General features: G+C 49.7%; 1 protein-coding gene across 4 annotated transcripts; it reads left to right on the forward strand.

Annotated features, from left to right (window-relative positions):
- The first annotated feature begins 5,674 nt into the window (after positions 1-5,674).
- WDR13 (WD repeat domain 13) lies at positions 5,675-13,137 on the forward strand. 4 transcript variants are annotated; one of them, XM_043571694.1, is made up of 10 exons: positions 5,675-5,837; positions 6,181-6,260; positions 6,951-7,191; positions 7,854-7,963; positions 8,087-8,217; positions 9,106-9,413; positions 10,265-10,445; positions 10,548-10,689; positions 12,364-12,482; positions 12,871-13,137. In XM_043571694.1, the coding sequence occupies exons 2-10, from the start codon at positions 6,220-6,222 to the stop codon at positions 13,053-13,055; spliced, it is 1,458 nt and encodes a 485-aa protein (XP_043427629.1). In that variant the 5' UTR covers positions 5,675-5,837; positions 6,181-6,219; the 3' UTR covers positions 13,056-13,137. The 4 variants fall into 4 exon arrangements, with proteins under 4 accessions (XP_043427629.1, XP_043427630.1, XP_043427632.1 ...); XM_043571697.1 differs by having other exon boundaries at positions 5,702-5,837; positions 6,575-7,191; XM_043571695.1 differs by lacking the exon at positions 12,364-12,482 and having other exon boundaries at positions 5,699-5,837; positions 12,871-13,028.
- The last annotated feature ends 7,877 nt before the right edge of the window (positions 13,138-21,014 follow it).

Raw genomic sequence — 21,014 nt, forward strand, 5'->3', positions numbered from 1 at the left:
ATAGGGGCACTTGTACCCCTATGTTTATAGCAGCACTTTCAACAATAGCCAAATTATAGAAAGAGCCTAAATGTCCATCAACTGATGAATGGGTAAATAAAGTGTGGTTTATATACACAATGGAATACTACTTGGCAATGAGAAAGAATGAAATATGGCCATTTGTAGCAACGTGGATGGAACTGGAGAGTGTTATGCTAAGTGAATGTACGTTCCTTTCAGGGGGAAGATTTCTCATCCCTGCCAATCCTGGATAAGGAAGACATGAAGGTCTAACAGGTGGCTTTTCCTGAGAAGAGGCCTCAGCAGGCAGGTCTGCAAGTACTTGCCCTTCTGGGCTCCTTACAGGGGCCCAGAGGTCGGCACCTAACTTACAGGTCTTACATAAGGAACTTCTGACCATTCGCCCTCTCTTCTACGATATAGATCTAACTGTAAGATAGTACTGTACTGAATACTTCCCTCAGGAGGCCAGGATTCTCCATCCCCCAGGCCGTATTGAGGCCAAGCCTGGGAACAAAAAAAAAAAACTTCATGCTCTCCCTTTTGAGCATTTGTGGGTCAAATCTTTCCCAACTTCTCAGAACACATTCCAGAGGAGTTCCCACGGAGAAGGGTTTGTGACCCATCCGGCCATCCCAGTAGGAGTCAAGAACCTCAAGAATCTCCATACCTGTTATATTAGAGAGGTGACTATGAAGCATCCCAGCATATCACCTCTCCCCTTTAGAATCAAGGCGTCCCTGACCCGCCCTCCCCAAGGTGAGAGGATGGCCTGGAACCCTGGGTCTAAGAAGGATTGGACAAGCGGGGTAGCCATTGTGACCCGCTGCTTTAGCCCCCACCCAACCCTGCCTTCCTTCCTCTGGATCCTTCTAAATGTCTTAAGGAGTTTGGCGAGCTTAGTGATTCAAGGTTTGTTATCTGTAAAGCTTATGGGTGCGAGCAAACAGCTGGGGCGGTTACGGGGAGGCATGTGCTGCGTACGGAGGAGGCTTCCCCCGGGCCGTGACCCCCAGGGCCGGTCTCCATCCTTTTACGTGTCTCGGGTGCCCAATGGGAGCCACAGGGCAGGTTCAGGGTGCTGGATCGCCAGTCCTTATGTGTGCCCCTGGATGAACCTTTCCCATGACCAAGAGGGTCTCTGACGACCTCCGTCTTTGGAGGCCCCTTGACAGGGCCCTCATTTCACGGTGGTACCAATTTGTTTGCACCCCCGACCCATGGAATCTAGTCCACACAGTCATTATTTCCTCACCTCCCCCCGCCCCAAGCATCTTTCCTTCCTATATGCCTCACATCCTATCAGCAGATGGGTCCCGATTGTTAAGGTTCCCGCTGGTGCTGCCCACAAAGAAGGCACTGATGGTAGATCTCTCGTCCCATTCTTAATGTTCAACACCAAGGGAATACAAAACACTTGACGATAGTGAGCTGCTTCTAGCTTGTCATGAGGGGAAATGACCCAAATGTTGTCTGCTCGCATTCAAGCCTAGAGCACTGACCACACGGAAGACTGAGTCATATCTGACAATAAAACATTTGTCTCCCCAAACAACAGAAAAACGGAAAAGATCTCTCTGCTTCCTCGAGACTCTCACGAGAGACACTTTTAAAGGCGAGGTCCTGAAAGCTACACAAACAGCATTTCCTCCCTACGTGACAAAATCAGTAGGGCCCCCTATGAAACTGCTGCACCCAAGAGATCCCCAGGTGTTTGGTGGAGAACGAGCCACGGTTATAACGAGGGATTCCAGATCCTGAGACGAGCCCCTAATTGCTGGAGCATATTGATCATCGGGGTTGGAGAGGTTTTAGAAGGCATTTAAGAAGGACAGGGGAAGGAAGAATAAGCCGAGAGCAGAAAAAAGGGGAACTGGTTAGGGTTAGGCCAACGTTCCCCTTTCACAAGGGGGGATTGACCAACCTTTACCCAGAAGCCTGAGACTCGAGACTGGCGGCCACACGACCTGCTTTTAACTGGCCGACAGGTGCCTGGTTTTGAGAGTCTTGGTAAGGAGATCCTGCATTCAGAAAAGGAAAAAGAGTCCATTGTTACTCACCCTCTGGCGGTCCCAGGGTCTCGGCACCAAAATGTTACTGGAGGGTGGGAGGGACACTGGTCCTTGTCTCACGGAGTCGAAGGATGAATCTCACAGATGGATGACAACAGAGAGTGAGCAGAGCCATAGAGTTTATTGAGGGAAAGTACAAAGCTCTCAAGAGCGAGAGGGGTCCTGACTAGGTAACCGCTGGGGATTTCTGTCCTGGCTTTTTACTGGGAACTTATTAGAAAGTTTGTGAGACTCTACACATGGCGCCTAGCCCGAGCGGGATGGGAACACATTTATCTCATCCTCTTCTTCCCCAAACTCCGCTGCCACTGCCGCTTTGTCAGCCTCCCACTTGTAGCTGCATTCTGCCTCTGAAGGCCCCTTTTCTCTCCCTGCCCTATGTATCCCTTTTCCTATTCACCCAGACCCTCCTTTGCCCACCCAGGGACCTGCCTGCCATTCATGCAGATAAATCCTGCAAGTTTATAAGTCCCAGCATACTGAAAGTGCCTTCTGTCACCAGCTTGTTCAAAACCCCTTTTTAATCCAGTGAGGGTGTGTACACCTTTTAAAAGCAAAATTTGAAAGAAAAAAAAACACAAAGCACACAACAAATGCAACAGGTGGCTGTGGTGGTTAATTCACATTATTTCTGTACCAGAATTACCTCTGGCAAGTGGATCCATAATTGGGAAAAGGTTCTAAGACAACTAACATTAGTCAACATTTAGTGGGTATTTTCTATTTTCCAGATGCTAGTGCAAGCCAGCTAACTCATTTAGTCCTCACAATAACCCTATGAGACAGGTTGTTTTTTTTTCAGATGAGGATACTGAGTCACAAAGGGTTTGAATGACTTGCCCAAAGACCACAGCTCCTGGTCAGCAGACCTGGCAGCAGCGGCCAGGTTACACCACCTTCTGAAAGTACTGTAGTACTTCTCAGAATACCAGCAAACGTTCCTGCAACAGATGTTGTGAACACTTTCTATGCATTAATAACGAATTCCTTCTTACACCGACCCTGTCATTAGGTTGTTTTATCTAATATCTTAATCGCCTTATAGCGATGAAGTTTTACAAATAATTTTTGAATGGCGCCTGGGTGGCTCAGTTGGTTAAGCATCCAGCTCTTGATTTTGACTCAGGTCATGATCCCATGGTTTGTGAGATCAAGCCCTGCATCAGGCTCTGCATTGACAGTGTGGAGTCTGCTTGGGATTCTCTCCCTGTCCCTACCCCACTCGTTTTCTCTTTTTCTGTCCTAATAAGTAAACTTAAAAAAAAATAATTTTTGAGGGGCGCCTGGGTGGCTTAGTCGGTTGGGCATCTGACTTCAGCTCGGGTCATGATCTCATGGTCGGTGGGTCTGAGCCCCACAATGGGCTCTGTGCTGACAGCTCAGAGATTGGAATCTGCTTCAGATTCTGTGTCTCCCTGTCTCTCTGCCCCTCCCCCCGCTTGTACTCTGTCTCTGTCTCAAAAATAAACATTAAAAAATTAAAAAATAATAATTTTGAAACTTTTTGACATATAAAAACTGCAACAAAAGAATCAATTCCAGCAGTAAGACAGTAAATCTTGCTGGCATCTCTGACTTTCCTGTACTTTTTCCCCCCACCATGTTTCTTTGGAGGCTGAGTGGTGGTACGAAGGGGTGGGGCTCAGTCCAAGGAGGATCAAGGTGCAAACGGGAAAGGCAGTGATCATAGCATCCTTTATAGCAAGAAAAAAATTTGGAAATGAAGCCAATGCTGGTCACAAATAGGAGACTAGTTCAATAAAATGAACTTGAACTCCCTGGGCTTCAGCTTTCCTCATCTGTAAAATGGGGATAGTAATGGGTCCCACAACATTCAGTTTTTAGGATTAAATGGATTAATACTTGTAAATCACCATGTTTCCAGCACATTATCCAATAAGTGTTAGTGGTTACATGTTTATGCAGTAAAATAGTTTATTCTTTACCAACCATCAAATAGAAGGGTATTTAACATCCTGAAAAGACACCCATAGATTAGTTACATGGACAAGGGAGGTGCTGTACCGATACAAAACAGAGTGGTCTATTTTTGTTAGAACACACAAAAGGCAATACGTGTTTTGGATGTGCTCCTTATTTCAGGTGGCTTTAAAACTGTTCAGATGTCCATCAACTGATGAATGGATAAAGAAATTGTGGTTTATATACACAATGGAATATTACGTGGCAATGAGAAAAAATGAAATATGGCCTTTTGTAGCAGCGTGGATGGAACTGGAGAGTGTGATGCTAAGTGAAATAAGCCATACAGAGAAAGACAGATACCATATGGCTTCACTCTTATGTGGATCCTGAGAAACTTCACAGGAACCCATGGGGGAGGGGAAGGAAAAAAAAAAAAAGAGGTTAGAATGGGAGAGAGCCAAAGCATAAGAGACTTAAAAAACTGAGAACAAACTGAGGGTTGATGGGGGGTGGGAGGGAGGAGAGGGTGGGTGATGGGTATTGAGGAGGGCACCTTTTGGGATGAGCACTGGGTGTTGTATGGAAACCAATTTGTCAATAAATTTCATTAAAAAAAAAATAAAAAAATAAAACTGTTCAGATTATTGTATTTGTGCAATAAATACAAAAAATAGTGCAAAAGTGAAAAAAGTTTTTGAGAATTCTAGCAGTGGATGGATGTTAAGATCCAATAGGAAGGTAGTATGTATTTCAATTTTGTAAATTCTGTTAATCCTGACCACATTAAGATGAATAGAGGGGCACCTGACAGACTCAGTCAGTGGTAGAGCTAGTGACTCCATCTCGGGGTGGTGAGTTCGAGCCCCACGTTGGACATAGAGGTTACTTTAAAAAAAATTTTTTTTAACGTTTATTTATTATTGAGAAACAGAGAGACAGAGCATGAGCGTGGGAGGGGCAGAGAGAAGGGGAGACACAGAATCTGAAGCAGACTCCAGCCTCTGAGCTGTCAGCACAAAGCCCGACGGGGACGGAGGGCCTCGAACTCACAGACCGTGAGATCGTGACCTGAGCCCAAGTCGAAGGCTTAACCGACTGAGCCACCTAGGCGCCCCTATAGAGGTTCCTTTTTTAAAAAAAAAGGTGAATAATTAAGAGTTGCAGCTTCCTGTTATGAGTTGAAATAAGGATGGTTCAGATAGTCTCCTGGGATCCAAATTTTGTTGTGCCTTAAGTACATTAAGTAATGTCTTCTGTCTTTGGAGGCTCAGACCCAGACCAAGTTTCCTGGGACTATCCAAGCCCATTCCCCAATCCCCACTACAGAACAGACTACTCATCCCAGGGTTGTCTGGAGGCCTATCAGTCACTTTAAGAACTGAAGAACATCCTAGGAGCCTCTGCATTGTGTGCTTATTTTTGATTCTGTGCGTCAAATCTTGTTTGGCCAAGATTGTGATGCTAAAAAAGCAGCTTATACCACGCTTTCAAAGGAAAGTCGTATTTCTAATTTTTACTGAATGATTTGCACTCTCTGGCCCCTGAACATTATTCTTGGGTATACCAAAAACGTCATTACGGACCTGCGGAGGACAGAACTTGAGGGGTGGATCCTCCATCCTGTGCCGGAAGCGGCTGTCCCTTAGTGCGCCTGCGTGGTTCTCCCACGCCCTGCGAAGGATTGCTATCCATTCGCTCTGCGCTTGACAGCTCTTCCTGGCAGTGGGCGGCCATCTTGCCTGAAGCCTGAGAGAGGGAGAAGAGAGACAGAAGAAAAGGGTGACACTGGTCTCAGGGCTGCCCCGGGGGCCTCAAGAGCCGGAGGCAGCCCCGGAGGTGGTCTCTGATCCCGGGCCCTGCTCTTGAACCCAAAAAGGGAAGGCGGGGGGCGGGGGGCAAGAAGATGGATGGAGAATGCCAAGGATTGCTAGACCGGGGGTGGGGCGTCGCTATGGCGACCGGGGAGGGGCGGGATCAGATCTGAATCGCTGGTGTGAATCTTCCGGGAGCTGCCCGGGGAGGGCAGGGCTGGGGTGATGACCATGCTAACTGCCGGGTGCTACTTCGCGACGTCCCGGCGTAGAGGGTCTAAGTGTCTATGGCAACGGTCGTCTGGCAGAAGGGGAGGAACTAAGCCCTTTCACTTGAAACGCTGACATTCCAGGCCCTTGTCCTGCAGGCTCCCGCGGGCGGACAGGCCGGAAGAGGAGGCCGGGGAATGGCCGCGGTGTGGCAGCAGGTCTTAGCAGTAGACGCGAGGTGAGGCGTGGGGTCGAAGCCCATGGGAACGGAAGTTACGGGGGTGCATGCGCAATGGCGATAAGTGAGGCTGGGCGGAGAACTTGCCTTATGCGGCTGCGTGGGCATGCCGGAGGTGAGCATGCACAGTAGCAGGGTGTGGGGGCTTGCCCGCAGAGAGAAGAGCTGGCCGGAGGGTCGTAAAGAGCATGCTTGGAAAGTGCGGTCAGATGTGGGCATGCGTCAAGAGGCTGTGCTTCCAGAGCCTTTGGGAGGGGGTGTTGGAGCTCAGGCTAGTGACATCCTGTTCCTCACCATTGCCCCCCCCCCCGCAGACTTCTCTTACCATCATCACTTCCCCAGTCTGACCCCATCACCATCCCATACTGACCTCCACCGTTGCCCCACACTAACCCCCATCACCATGTCACCCTGACCTGTGTTGTTGTCTACACTGACTCGGTCACCACATCCCAAATCCAACAAAGCTTCAGACGGCCTCCATTGCCCCCACACTGACCTCATCATCATGCCCTTTATTACTGTAGACCCACCCTCCTCACAGCACCAGAGGGACCCCCATCACCGCTGCTGATCACTTGCCATCCTGACCTCTCACTGCCACACACCTCATTCTCTTTCCCTGTCCCTTGAGCTGATTGATTCCCTCTGTCCTGTGCCTGCTGCCCATCCTGCCTCCTGCCATCATAGGTACAACGCGTACCGCACACCAACGTTTCCACAGTTTCGGACACAGTATATCCGTCGGCGCAGCCAGCTACTGCGGGAGAATGCCAAGGCTGGGCACCCCCCGGCACTGCGTCGGCAGTACCTGAGGCTGCGTGGGCAGCTGCTGGGCCAGCGATACGGGCCCCTCTCCGAGCCAGGCAGTGCTCGTGCCTATAGCAACAGCATCGTCCGCAGCAGCCGAACTACCCTTGACCGCATGGAGGTGAGCTCCACCCCACGCTCCTGCCATAAATACCACCTACCTCCATATACATTCACTCAGCAGACTTGTCAAGCACCTGCTATGTCCAAGGCACTGTTCTAGGCTCTTGGATGACCATAGAGCAAAAAGAGATAATCTAAAGTCAGTAAACAGACAATAAACAAGATAAGCAGGTTGATAAATGGGCAATAAACAGGATAAATAGTGCAATAGGCATACCAAATCAGATAAACAAGTTCAATAATTAACGTGGCTTATAGTGAGGAGTGCTAAGATGGAAAAATAAAGCAGACCTGGGGGATAAAATGAGACTGGTGTGAAGGACAGAGGGAAGCTATTTTTGATGGGGATGATCAGGAAAGTCTTCTCCAAGGAGGTGACAGTTGAGCTGAGATTTGAATGAAGCAAGAGACTGAGCTGAGTGTTTTTTGGGGGAAAGTGTTCATTCTTTCTTCACAGAACATTTATTGAGTATCCACTGAGTAGGGGAAGGGGGCAAGCAGGAGAACAGCACAGAAGCCACCACAGTAGTCCAAGCGATGGTGGTGGCAGTGGCTAGGGTGAGAAGGGATCTGGTTCTAGGCATATTTTCAAGACCCCAGACCCCATAAGTTCCTGGGGGCTTCTTTTAAGATGTGCCCACCATGACCCTCTGTTTGCAGGACTTTGAGGATGATCCTCGGGCCCTGGGGGCTCGTGGGCACCGCCGTTCCGTCAGCCGAGGCTCCTACCAGCTGCAGGCACAGATGAACCGTGCTGTCTATGAGGATAGGTACGCCCCAGGGGCAGCTGTGAGCTGGGGCTTTGTGGGGGGGGGGGGGAAGGGCCATGGGGCAACAGCAGACTGAATGCTAACAGGCACCTCACATTATCTCCCACTCCCTTTGGGGCCCAGGCCCCCTGGCAGCGTAGTACCTACATCAGCAGCAGAAGCAAGTCGAGCCATGGCTGGGGACACATCACTGAGTGAGAACTATGCGTTTGCGGGCATGTACCATGTCTTCGACCAGCACGTGGATGAGGCAGGTAAGCCAGCCCCGGTAGCAGGTCGCATCACCATGCATTTGCCTAAACTGTGACAGCTATTCAGTGCATCTGTTTCTGGAATGCAAAGTCTCTGGCCCACCTCCGAAGGAGGAATTGCGATCCATAAAGCTTTTTGCGGGGGTGCCTGGCTGGCTCAATCGATGGAGCGTACGACTCTTGATCTCAGGGTTGTGGGTTTGGGTCCCACATTGGGTACAGAGATTACTTTTTTTTTTATATAATTTATTGTCAAGTTGGCTGACATACAGTGTTACCATATAGGTCCATACAGGGGCCAGCCGAGTGAGCCTAGTGTATACAGTGTGTTCTTGGTTTTGGGGGTAGATGCCTGTGATTCATCGCTTAAATACAACACCCACTGCTCATCCCAAGTGCCCTCCTCAATGCCCATCACCCATTTCCCCCTCTACCCCACCCGAGATTATTTTAAAAATCTTAAAATAAAACACTTTCTGCAAACCTAAAAGCTCTCTGCAAAGTAAAGCTCTGTGCAAACTCTCAGGTATTTTATCTACCATAAAAGGGCTCAGCAGCTTAAAAGAGGACTTTGCAGAAGGCTTCTGGGGTTGTGAGTTGCTTGGAAGAGTTCAGAACGTTTACAGAGAAATCTCCTTGCAAAAGGCCGCACGGGTTTTGCAAACTGCTGAGACCTTGGTAATTGTAAAGTGCTTGCTGAGGTGTAGGGAGCTTTTGGAAAGGGGCCTTCTGGGGTTCCAACTCCCTTCCCCAGCCAAGGAAAGCCCTTTGCTGAGGCCATTGTGCTTGGCGTGGTGGGTCCGGGCCCCTGGCCCACACGTCAGAGCCTTATGTAAATGAAAGCACCTGGTGAGTGTGCTGAGTCCCACGAACGGCTCCTTGGCATTGCAGTGCCAAGAGTGCGCTTCGCCAATGATGACCGGCACCGCCTGGCCTGCTGTTCCCTCGACGGCAGCATCTCACTGTGCCAGCTGGTGCCTGCCCCGCCCACCGTGCTCCGTGTACTGCGGGGCCACACCCGCGGTGTCTCTGACTTCGCCTGGTCCCTCTCCAACGACATCCTTGTGTCCACCTCACTCGATGCTACCATGCGCATCTGGGCCTCTGAAGACGGCCGCTGCATCCGGGAGATTCCTGACCCCGATGGCGCCGAATTGCTCTGCTGCACCTTCCAGCCGGTCAACAACAACCTCACTGTGGTCAGGCCCCAGGGTGTCCACTCACTGAGGGTGGGGATGCTAGGCCGGGAGAGCTGTCCCAGGGAATCTGTCTGAGGGTCAGGGCGGTCCCCTCCAGTCCATCACCAGAGTCCCCCTGTGGTCAGACTCAGAGGGAAATGAGTCAGAATGGGGATGCGGTTCTTGGCTTGGGGTGACCTTGCTATGATAGACTCCAGTGGGGACTGGTCAGGAGGCCGAGTCCCAGCTCTGGTAGCCCTTTCGGTCCTGTCAACAGCAGTGCTGCCATTTTCCAAGTGCAGGGGCTGTTGGCTGGGGATCAGGGTGACTAGTCAGAAGGCTAGTCTCTCAGTGGCAGCGGTCCTGCCACTCTCAGTGGCAGGGTCATCCTGCGGTCCGACCCCAGGATGGAGAGTCAGAGGGTGGGGGAAGGGAGTGAAAATCTGGCCTGGCCCTGAGGGGCCTAGAGGGGACCGGCCGCATGAGCTTGTGCACTGGGATCCTTTCTGCTGCACCAGCCCCAGTGTGGGCAAGTGTTCAGCAAGGACCAGGCAGGAAGCAGACCGGCTATTATTACCAGCCTAGGACGGCCCTGTGGTTTGCCTGTCACAGGGGGTGCTGCCTCAGGGGCAGCATTATGGGTCTGAGACCCCCTTAGTCCGGGAGCAGCTGTCTATCCTGGTTAGGTTGCAAGAGGGGCTGGCTCTGAAGGATCACAGGCCTGGGTCGGCTTTTAGTCTACCTGCCACAGCCCCACTGGGGTTAGAGTCCAGTAGGAACCAGCCAGTCCCATCCACAGTGGCTCCATTATGGTCAGACTCGAGGAGGGACTGGCTGAGAGCAGGATGACAGCACGCAGATCTCACCCACAGGTGGGGAATGCCAAGCACAACGTGCACGTTATGAACATCTCCACGGGCAAGAAAGTGAAGGGTGGCTCCAGCAAGCTGACGGGCCGGGTTCTCGCTCTGTCCTTTGATGCCCCTGGCCGGCTACTCTGGGCAGGAGATGACCGCGGCAGTGTTTTCTCCTTCCTTTTTGACATGGCCACAGGTAGGCAGGTCCCAGGCCTGCATCCGGGTATTCGCACTCCCCCTCGGCCCAGTGCACGGGCCCTCACCCTCACCTTTGCCTCCCCTCCCTCCGCTATTACAGGGAAACTGACCAAAGCCAAGCGTCTGGTGGTGCACGAGGGTAGCCCTGTGACCAGCATCTCCGCCCGCTCCTGGGTCAGCCGAGAGGCCCGGGACCCCTCGCTACTCATCAATGCTTGCCTCAACAAGCTGCTGCTCTATAGGTGGGTCTTCCCTGTCTGGGCTGCCTGGAGATGCAGGGCCCACTGCCTCCATCAGCCCGGGACGGGAGCACCGTCTCCTCGTAGGGCCCAAAAGCCTGTCTCCTCCATCAGGTTAAGTTCAGTGAGTGGAGAATCCCGGTCTCCTTACAATAATGATGATAGCGATGGTAGTAGCAATGGCAGAAGTCGCTGGTGCTTACGTGGCAGTTGCTGGCACCAGGCCCTGTTGGAGCACCTCATACGTACCACTTCATTTAATCCACAACAGCCCTGTGAGGAAGGTGCTGTCATCGCGTTCATTTCACAGATGACCAACGTGAGGCATAGCATAGACTGGGCCCCCCTGAAAGCAGAGGTCTGTTCCCCTTCCTTCCTTCCTTCCTTCCTTCCTTCCTTCCTTCCTTTTTTCTTCTTTTTTGATTGTGTCAAACCCACAAACTGTAAGATCATGATCTGAGCCGAAGTCGGATGCTTAACCGACTGAGCCACCCAGGTGCCCCATCTTTTTTTATTTTATTTTTATTTTTTTGAGTGGAGGAGTTTACCATCCCTGCTGATGTATGACATGTTACCCAAATGCAGTTTGCAGCCCATGCTGGAATGACCTGAAGGGCTTCACAAAATCCTGGCCAGGCCCTACTCCAGGCCATTGATTCCAGAAGCTCTGGGGCAGGACCAGGCATTGGTACATTGAAAAGTTCCCCAAGTGCTGTCCAGTGATGTCCGAAAACCACTGCCCAACGGGATGCTTTTAGTTTATTGTTTTATTTTTCTACTCTTTTAAAAAAATTCACACACACACACACGCATATCTATATTTTTTTTGTTTATTTATTTATTTTTGAGAGAGAGAGAGCAAGTGGGGTAGTGGCAGAGAGAGAGGGGAGAGAGAAAATCCCAAGCAGCCTCCGCGCTGTCAGCGCAGACCATGACTTGGGGCTCAGGCTCACGAACTGTGAGATCATGACCTGAACCAAAACCACAAGTTGGATGCTTAACCAATGGAGACACCCAGGAGCCCCTATAGTTCTTAATTTAGGTATACTCCCAAGTTTTTGGCTATTTCCCCCATCCTCTCCCTTCCGTCCTCCTCCTTCCTGCCACTTGCTGTGGTAGAGCCTGATAACAACTCTGGAAGTACCTTCCTATATTTTGTTCTCTCCCCTGTAATTCTAGGTGTGCACACCCATCCACACGTTTCCGGGGGAGGGTCATTGTTTTACAGGAGCGGGCTCCTACATCCTTTTCCACGGCTCACTTTTCTCACCAGATGATGCTGTGGAAATGCCCCCAAGTCACCTACAGTGCTGTCGGTTCATTCTTTTGAATGGCCTTGTCGTATTCTGCAGTGCAGGGATATCTAGTCTGGTCAGCCCCTTCCTCTCTGTGCCTGTCTTAACACCAGGATCTCTTAGAAACCCCTAGAAAGAGAAACCAGTGAACAACACACTGCAGAGGCTCCCCGTCTACACCAACAGGTAGTTTCCAAACTGTCACGAGCTCACACAGCAGCCCATGCTTCGTAGGTAGGTATACACGGTCGTCTCCAAACTGGATTGTGTGAACCTTGAGAAGAACTCAGGCGCAGGGGCACAGACGGGCCCCCCTCCCCACCATGCATCGCCATCCAGAGCTGAGGTTCCATGCCCTGAGCTGCTCTAACCCTCCCCTCAGGGTGGTAGACAACGAGGGGACCCTGCAGCTGAAGAGAAGCTTCCCCATCGAGCAGGGCTCACACCCTGTTCGCAGCATCTTCTGTCCCCTCATGTCCTTCCGCCAGGGGGCCTGTGTGGGTGAGTTCCCCAGGGTCGGGGCATATGGGGGGCCAGGGAGGGGCAGGGACCAGAGCTGCTGCTGATCTGGCTCAGATCTCACAATCCCCAGGTGCCCAGACTTTCTGGGCCTTGAGAACTCTCCCATCCCAGCAGCTTCCCACTTTGAATGAAGACCCCTAAACAGCTTAGAATCCTCACGGCATGAGACACAGCACCCCCTACCCCCAAACAGCTCAGAGACCTCACAGTCTGGACGCAGGACTAAAACAGCCAGGTGACCCCTGTCTAGGGACGGTCCCTCCCACACCTCCCCACACCTCCCCACACCACACTGGGGCTTCACACCCTGGGCACCCCGCTTCCTCCTGCAACATCTCCCAAGGGCCTCTCCCTCTTGTCCGGGCAGTGACGGGCAGCGAGGACATGTGTGTGCACTTCTTTGATGTGGAGCGAGCAGCCAAGGCCGCTGTCAACAAGCTGCAGGGCCACAGCGCACCTGTGCTGGACGTCAGCTTCAACTGTGATGAGAGCCTGCTGGCTTCCAGCGACGCCAGTGGCATGGTCATTGTCTGGAGGCGGGAGCAGAAGTAGGTGCCTTCCGGCCCTGCTGTGTCCACCTCCCCGTCCACTTCCTGCCTTGTGTTTGTAAATAAAGTTTCTGTGGTTGTGTCGATGGCTGGCTCCCAGGTCTGCCGGGGTTGGGATCGGGCAAAAGGGAATCTGTAGGACCCAAGTTGGAATGGGGTTCACTTCCGCATTCATACACTGATTTCTTCATTCAGTTAGCAACCATTTATTGAATGCCTGCCGTGTCCTAGGCGCCACCGTAAACGTTTTACACAGTCCTGCTGTAGACAAACATCGAGCACCTACCGTGCACTGGGAACTGTTGTAGGCACTGGGGGTGTAGCTGTAACCTCAACAGACAGAAATCCCTGCCTTCGTGGGGCTTACGTTCTAGGGCAGGTAGATAATAGACAAAAATATATCCCAGGTCAGCTCAGGATCAGTGCTGTGAGGGAAAAGAAAGTCAGGACAGGAGGCCAAGGCACAAGAGTGAGATGTGCTCTTTTTGGTGCTGTGATCAGGGAAGGTGGTGAAATTTAAAGACCTGAATGAAGTGAGAGGGAGCCATGGTGTGTGGGAGAGAACATTCTAGGCAGAGAGGAAAAGGCAATGCAAAGGCAGAGGCTGGAGTGTGCCCGAAGGATCACTGAAGAGGCTGGTGTGGCTGGACCAGAATGTAGTAGATGAGGCTTTATGGCCACAGTGAAGACTTGGGCTTTTTCTTTTTTTAATGTCTGTTTTTGAGGGGGGGAGGGGCAGACAGAGGGGGGCACAGAGGATCCGAAGCAGACTCCAGGCTCTGTGCTGACAGCAGAGAGCCCAATGTGGGGTTCGAACTCAAATCGTGAGATCATGACCTGAGCCAGAAGTCGGACACTTAACCTACTGAGCCACGCAGGCACCCTGACTTAGGCTTTTTCTGAGTAAGAGGTGAGTCACTGGTTTGAGCAGGGGAGGGACACGCTCCAATTTGGTTGTGTGAGGACCCCTCTGGGTGCTGTGAAGAGAACAGACTTGGAGGTGGGGGCAAGGGCGGAAGCAAGCGGATCAGTCCGGAGGCCCTGCGGTAGCCGAGGTGAGCAGTGATGAGGACTTGTGCCAGGATAGTGGCAGTGGGGAGTTGAGGTGAGAAACGTTGGCTTCTACCACAGGGGTTTCATGTGAGTCTGCAGGGCTCTGCTGCCTCCCCGGGAAGGCTGAGGCTCCCGGCTCCCCTGACGCTTGTTCCCCACAAACAGGCGGAGCTAGTGTCTCCTGCTGGGGGAAGGAGGGGACGGAGATTCTCTGCATCCCCAGAGCAACTCCAGACCACCCCAAGCTCTTTCCACGCTCACCCAGGTCCCAAATTCAAGGCCTGAAACAGCTGAAAGTCTGTAAAGTGGTGTTCAAATTTGAGGGGGGCCCTGACCTGACTGAGGAGAGAAAGCCTGGGGTATAAACAAGGTGGGGGCTAGAGAACCGAAAGCCCTGGTCAATGACCTGAGTCACCCGGAAATGTCAAAGTTGCCGGAAATGCCAAGGTGGGGGGCTCTTGCTCTGGCTGAGCCCTTCCAGCTGCAGAGGCCACCACATCCAGATACATCAGTCGGAACTGTGGCCACCACCTTGAGACCTCAGGGTCAGTCCGCAGAGCCACAGGCACTCTAACCTGGCTTGACGTAAGTGAGCTACTGAACTAACACTAGCAACCTTGAAGGAGGAAAAGAACCTGTGTACTCAAGACACTGTTATTTGACAGTGTGGTTACTTGCAGCCAGAAGCATTTCTACCTGGTGCTTCCATCTGACTTTAAGATAAACGGTGATGAGGTAAGGACATCGGAGAGTTGGACTGTTCATGATGAAGTTCATGTATCTGTGTTGGGTGTCCCCAAGACCACTCAGATCCCAGGGTTTGCTGGGAGGACTCTCAGTCTCAGCATACGGTTGTATACACAGCTATGGTTTCTTCCAGGGAATCTAATAGGGAGAAAGACACAGAGCACAATCAGCAAAGAGAAATGGGTGCCTGGGGCAAAGTTCAGGGGAGACCAGCCAGGCACAAGCTTCCAAGGGTCCTCTCCCAGCGGAGTCACACAGGACACACGTAATTCTCCCGTCATGGCTTGTGATAACCCAGAGAAGCTCATTATTAGAGGTTGAGTGCCCAGGGTTTTTACTGGGGGCTGGTATGCATGGTCAGCCAAGTTGGGCTGCCTGGCATATACCCAGCTTCCAGACTCCAAAAAGAAAAGCAGGTGTTTGGCATAAACCAGAGCGCTTATCGGAACAGTTGAGGCACAGTGAACCACACATCATTTAGAGAGTGGTGAGAACCCTCGTGAAATCTCAAAAGTTTCCAGATGCCAGCCGAGCACCGTCCTTGAAGCAGGCCTTTACAAGGAGAGAAGTTCAGGCCTGCCGCGTTAACTTTTTCTGCACACTGTGCAACACCGAAAAGATGCTCAGCTTCAACCAAAGCCAGTGGGTGGGCAAGATCACTTGGGAAAACCTCATTTGTCTCTAGCAACTTCTTTATTTCTTCACATTTTTAAAAAAACTACAATGAGATATCACCTCACACCTGTTTTAAGTATATTTATTTATTTTGAGAGAGAGCACAAGCAGGGGTGGGGGACAGAGAGAGAGGGGGACAGAGGATCCACAGCGGGCTTGGTGCTGACAGCAGAGAACCTGATGCAGGGCTTGAATTCACGAACCATGAGATCATGACCTGAGCTGAAGTCAAATGCTAAACCAACTGAGCCACTTAGGCGCCCCTCTTCACATTCTTCACGTTGCTTGTTGAGTCTGGACTCAAGATGGCTAACTGCTGATATCCAACATGATTTGGGTGGGTTCCTTCTTGTGAAATTTTCAGGTGGCAGAGTTGACATCCTATTTTTAATTTTTAATTTTTTACTTGATTTTTTTAAAGTAATCTCTATGCCCAATATAGGGTTCAAACTCACGACCCCGAGATCAAGAGTTACATGTGACTGAGCCAGCCAGGTGCCCCAACATTCTGCTTGAAATTAATTTTCATGATACCTTTTTTTTTAAATGTTTATTTATTTTTGAGAAAGAGAGAGCTCGAACCAGGGGCGTGCAGTGAGAAAGGGAGACAGTGGATCTGAGGTGGGCTGTGTGCTGAAAGCAGAGAGCCTGACGTGGGTCCCAAATTCACAAACAACAGTCATGACCTGAAACAAAGTCAGATCCTTAACCGACTGAGCCACCCAGGCGCCCCTCATGATACCTTTTCTTGACTTACAACCTAAGAGGAAATAAGTAGTGAGTAATTTAAAAAAATCTTATTGGTTAAATTTGGGTCTCTGTTAACTTGTCCATCATCACTGTGCATCCTGTTTGACATCAGATCTGGAACTCTTAACCACTCCACCATCAGTGCTGCTCTAGTGTTGCCTCAAATCCAGGCCCCCATTAACTGTTATATGCCCTTTGACTTTGAACTTGTGCGTTTACTTCATCAAAAGCCTCTCTAGTTTGAGCTTGAAGCAGAGCCTTTGTTAATTATTACCTCATCAGTGTAGCGCTGATCAAATCTCAAACCAGGGCCTCTGTATAATATTCCATCAGCTACTATCTTTTGATCTGACCTTAAAGTTGGGATTCTGTTCATTTGTGATCAGCGCCCTTTTGCTTCATTCCAACCTCAAGGACCCTCAATCCTGATCTTGAATCTAGGCCTCTGTTAATTATTTTACCATTTATGCCCTTATGGCGTCAATTCCAATCTGCTCTGTTAAGCTTGTAGCTTAACAGTTGTGCCATTAACCTGTGTGGTCCAAATTTCAGCCCAGGCTTCTGCTAACTAACTATTCTCCCCTCACTGTCTCTTTGGTCTAAACTCAAATCTGGGCATTTCTTTTTTTTTAAGTTTATTTATTTATTTTGAGAGGGGGAGGGGCCGAGAGAGAGAGATGGAGAGAGAGAATCCCAAGCAGGCTCCATGCTGTCGTGCAGAGCCCAACACAGGGCTCGAATTCATGAACCATGAAATCATGACCAGAGCTGAAATCAAGAGTCCACACTTAACTGAATGAGCAGGCCCAGGTGCCCCTGGGCCTCTCTTAACATTTCCTCCACCAACGCCTTGCCTGTATGACCTCAAACCCAGGCATCTTTTTTAAGATTTTATCTTTATTTTATTTTATTTTATTTTATTTTATTTTATTTTATTTTAATGTTTATTCAACTTTGGGAGAGAGAGCATGAGCATGAGTGGGGGAGGAGGCAGAGAGAGAGAGGGGGAGACACAGAATCCGAAGCAGGCTCCAGGCTCTGAGCTGTCAGCACAGAGCCCAACGTGGGGCTTGAACCCACAAACTGTTAGCTCATGACGTGAGCCGAACTTGGACACACAACCGACTGAGCCACCCAGGAGCCACTTAAGATTTTATTTTTAAGTAATCTCTACACCCAACGTGGGGCTCAAACTCGCAACCCCAAGATCAAGAGTTGCATGCTCTACTGACTGAGCCAGCCAGGCGCCCCAACCCAGGTACTTTTAACTTTACCACCATCAGTATCGACCTGTTCTACCCTCAGACCTGGTCTTCTGCTAATGCTTGCATCATCAACACCTCTGGTTTTCCTTCAAACTCAAGTCTTGTTAACTCTTCCACCATCAGTGCTACAGAGGTCTAAACTCTAGCCTGGGACTCTATTTAGAATTCTACCATCAATAACTCTTTGTCCTTGAATCCAGGCTTCAGTTAACTCATTATCAATGCCCCTCAGGTCTGAAACCTGAGCCTGTTAACTTTTCCACAAAGCTCCTCTGGCTTGACTTCAATAAACTATTCCACAATCTGTACCCCTTTGATCTCACCTTGAACCCTGGCCTCTATTTACTATTCTTTTATAACTACTCCTTTAATCTGACCTTGAACTTAAGACACTGGTAATGCTTGTAGCATCAATCCTCTCTGGGAAAACCTCAGCCCCCATGCCTGTTAACTATTCCATTATCACTTCCGTTCTGTTCTGACCTTGAACCTGAGCTTCTGCAAACTATTCTACCATTAATACCCCTCTGGTCTTAATTTGGAACTGAAATTCTGCTGACTACTCTTTGGTCCAACCTTGAGTCTGGGCCTATGATTAATACCCCCTGTCACTGGCTTTTTTCTCGGACTTTTTGAATTCTAGAACCATCAAGGCATCTCTGGTCTGACCTCGAATCCAGACTCTCTGAATTTTTATTCCATTGAGAGCTCCTTTGATTTGAATTCTTACATGGCATCCAACTTCAGCTCAGGTCGTGATCTCATAGTTCATGAGTTCGAGCCCCCCATGGGGCTCGCTGCTGTCTGCACGAAGCCCGCTTTGGATCATCTGTCTCCCTCTCTCTGCCCCTTCCTGGCGCGCACTCTCTCTCAAAAATAAACAAACGTTAAAAAATAAAACCCTCCTGGGGCTCCTGGGTGGCTTAGTTGGTTGAGCGTCTGACTTGGGCTCAGGTCATGATCTCACGGTTCATGGGTTTGAGCCCCACATCGGGCTCTGTGTTGACAGCTCAGAGCCTGGAGGCTGCTTCAGATTCTGTGTGTGTCTCTCTCTGCCTGCCTTCTCCCGCTCACACACACACACACACTCTCTCTCTCTCTCTCTCTCTCTCTCTCTCAAAAAATAAATAAAAATTAAAAAAAAAAAACCCTCCTGATCCCTCCTACCTTGACCTCAAACCTGGATCTCTTTATTCCACCATCAGTGATTTTCTGGTCCGTTATTGAACCCCGTGTACTAACTCTTCTACCGTTAATGTCCCTTTTATCTGACTTTGAATCACAATCCCTGTTAATTCTTCCACTGTCAATTCCCCTCTGGTGGTGTTGCCTTCCACGGATAAGGCTACCGCTGTTAACGCTCCCTTGGCCTGGGCTTAAACAAGGCCTTTCGTTAGTAACTTTGCCACCAATAGACTATTGTTTTACAGCTCTGACCCTGCCATATGTTAACTAGTCCATCATCCATGTTCTATTTTCTGACCTTAAACCTGGACTATTGTTAATTTAAGTCTTTCAATATCTGTGCCCCTTTGGTAAGATTTCCAGCCCAGTGTTCTGGCAGTGGTGGCCTTCTGGTCTGGACTCAAATATAGGAGATAAATGCTACTAAACTTATGAGGACTTCAAAGTGGTCCCTACTGGTGAAAAACAGACTGCAGTCAGATATGATGGGGTGAGGGGTTCACAATGTGGACAAAACTGTTCACAGAAATAAATGTAGATTCTCATGGAGGCACAGACTGGGATATGGACACTCTCATGATCCAAACCTGACTCTGTGAGCTGAGGAATCTCCACAACCCAGTCTGGGTGACCCACAGGTGTCCAAACTGCAGTCTGTAGGATCCCAGAAGTGTCCACTCCAGTAGAAGTAGAAGCGTCTACTACTTCTATCCCAGAAGTGTGATCCCAGGGAGGCCCACACCCCAGTATGTATGTACCCAGAAGTGTCCACATTCCAGTCTTGTGACCTGAAGCATATTGACACCCCAGTCTATACAGCTCCGGAAGCATTCATAGTACAGTCTGTCTGACCCCAGTGTTTCCAAATTGTGTCCTGTGTGACTCACGGGAGTTCACGGTCCCGGTCAGTGTTACCCCAAGTGAGCCAACACCCCAGTCTATATGATTCTCGGAGTGTCCAGACACGTATCTGTGTGCCCCCAGGAATGTTTACACCCCATTCACAAAGGAGAGGAGAAATGAATAGATATTCTTTCATTTCTGCTGCTGATAACTGGATAAATGTGGATTCAAATAAGTTTTAAAAACTTACAGGTACTCACAAGTTGAATTAAAAACAGGAGCTAGAACTTCCAAATCACTTGAAAAAATGATTCTATAACAAAAGGTAGACCATTAAGGAAATACTAAGGAAGCACAAAAAATACAGAAAACATGGGGTGCCTGGCTGGCTCAGTCGGTGAAGCATGTGACTCTTGATCTTGGGGTCGTGAGTTCGAGTCCTATGTTGGGAGTAGAGATTACTTTAAAAAAATTAAACATTTTCAAAAATCAACCAATGATATCTAAATCAAAATGATTCAGAAAGATTTTTTTTGATGATAAGTAGAAATGTATGAGAAAAGACATAAAAATAGCAGTTGCAGGGGCGCCTGGGTGGCTCAGTCGGTTGAGTGTCCGACTTCAACTCAGGTCATGATCTCGCAGTCTGTGGGTTCGAGCCCCACATCGGGCTCTGAGCTGTCAGCTCAGAGCCTGGAGCCTGCTTCAGATTCTGTGTCTCCCTCTCTCTCTGCCCCTCCTCTACTCACACTCTGTCTCTCTCTGTCAAAAATAAACCTTAAAAAATTAAAAAAAGAAAAAGAAATAGCAGTTGCAGCTTAATTCAAGATAGAATTAAGGGGAAAAAGCATCAAACATTCAAAAAGGACAGTTTTTAAATTTTTTAAGTTTATTTATTTTGAGAGAGAGAACAAGCAGGGTAGGGGCAGAGAGAGGGGGTAGAGAGAGATTCCCAAGCAGGCTCTGCACTGTCAGCGCAGAGCCTGATGTGGAGCTCGAACCCACGAACCTGAGATCGTGACCTGAGCAGAAACCAAGAGTCGGATGTTCAACCGTCTGAGCCACACAGGTGCCCCCTTTTTATAAATCAAGGGCATGCTCAACATTGAGAGTATAAGAGTCATGAATGTCTGTAGTCCACATTAACAGAAACCACGCCTTTATTTTTTTTTTTTAAGAATTTTTTTTTCAACGTTTATTTATTTTTGGGACAGAGAGAGACAGAGCATGAACGGGGGAGGGGCAGAGAGAGAGGGAGACACAGAATCGGAAACAGGCTCCAGGCTCTGAGCCATCAGCCCAGAGCCTGACGCGGGGCTTGAACTCACGGACCGCGAGATCGTGACCTGGCTGAAGTCGGACGCTTAACCGACTGCGCCACCCAGGCGCCCCCAGAAACCACGCCTTTAGATAAAGGAAGAGAAGACAGCCAAATGAATCCTTGC

This window comes from Prionailurus bengalensis, chromosome X, assembly GCF_016509475.1.
Source record: "Prionailurus bengalensis isolate Pbe53 chromosome X, Fcat_Pben_1.1_paternal_pri, whole genome shotgun sequence".
Lineage (NCBI taxonomy): Eukaryota > Metazoa > Chordata > Mammalia > Carnivora > Felidae > Prionailurus > Prionailurus bengalensis.

What these genes read in the sequence shown, in the direction of transcription:
- WDR13 (XM_043571694.1), top strand. Translation starts at nt 6,220, where the DNA reads ATGGCCGCGGTGTGGCAGCAGGTCTTAGCAGTAGACGCGAG. An exon ending in CGTGCTGTCTATGAGGATAG is followed by an intron (nt 7,964 to 8,086) that starts GTACGCCCCAGG and finishes TTTGGGGCCCAG; the next exon opens with GCCCCCTGGCAGCGTAGTAC. An exon ending in TCAACAACAACCTCACTGTG is followed by an intron (nt 9,414 to 10,264) that starts GTCAGGCCCCAG and finishes TCTCACCCACAG; the next exon opens with GTGGGGAATGCCAAGCACAA.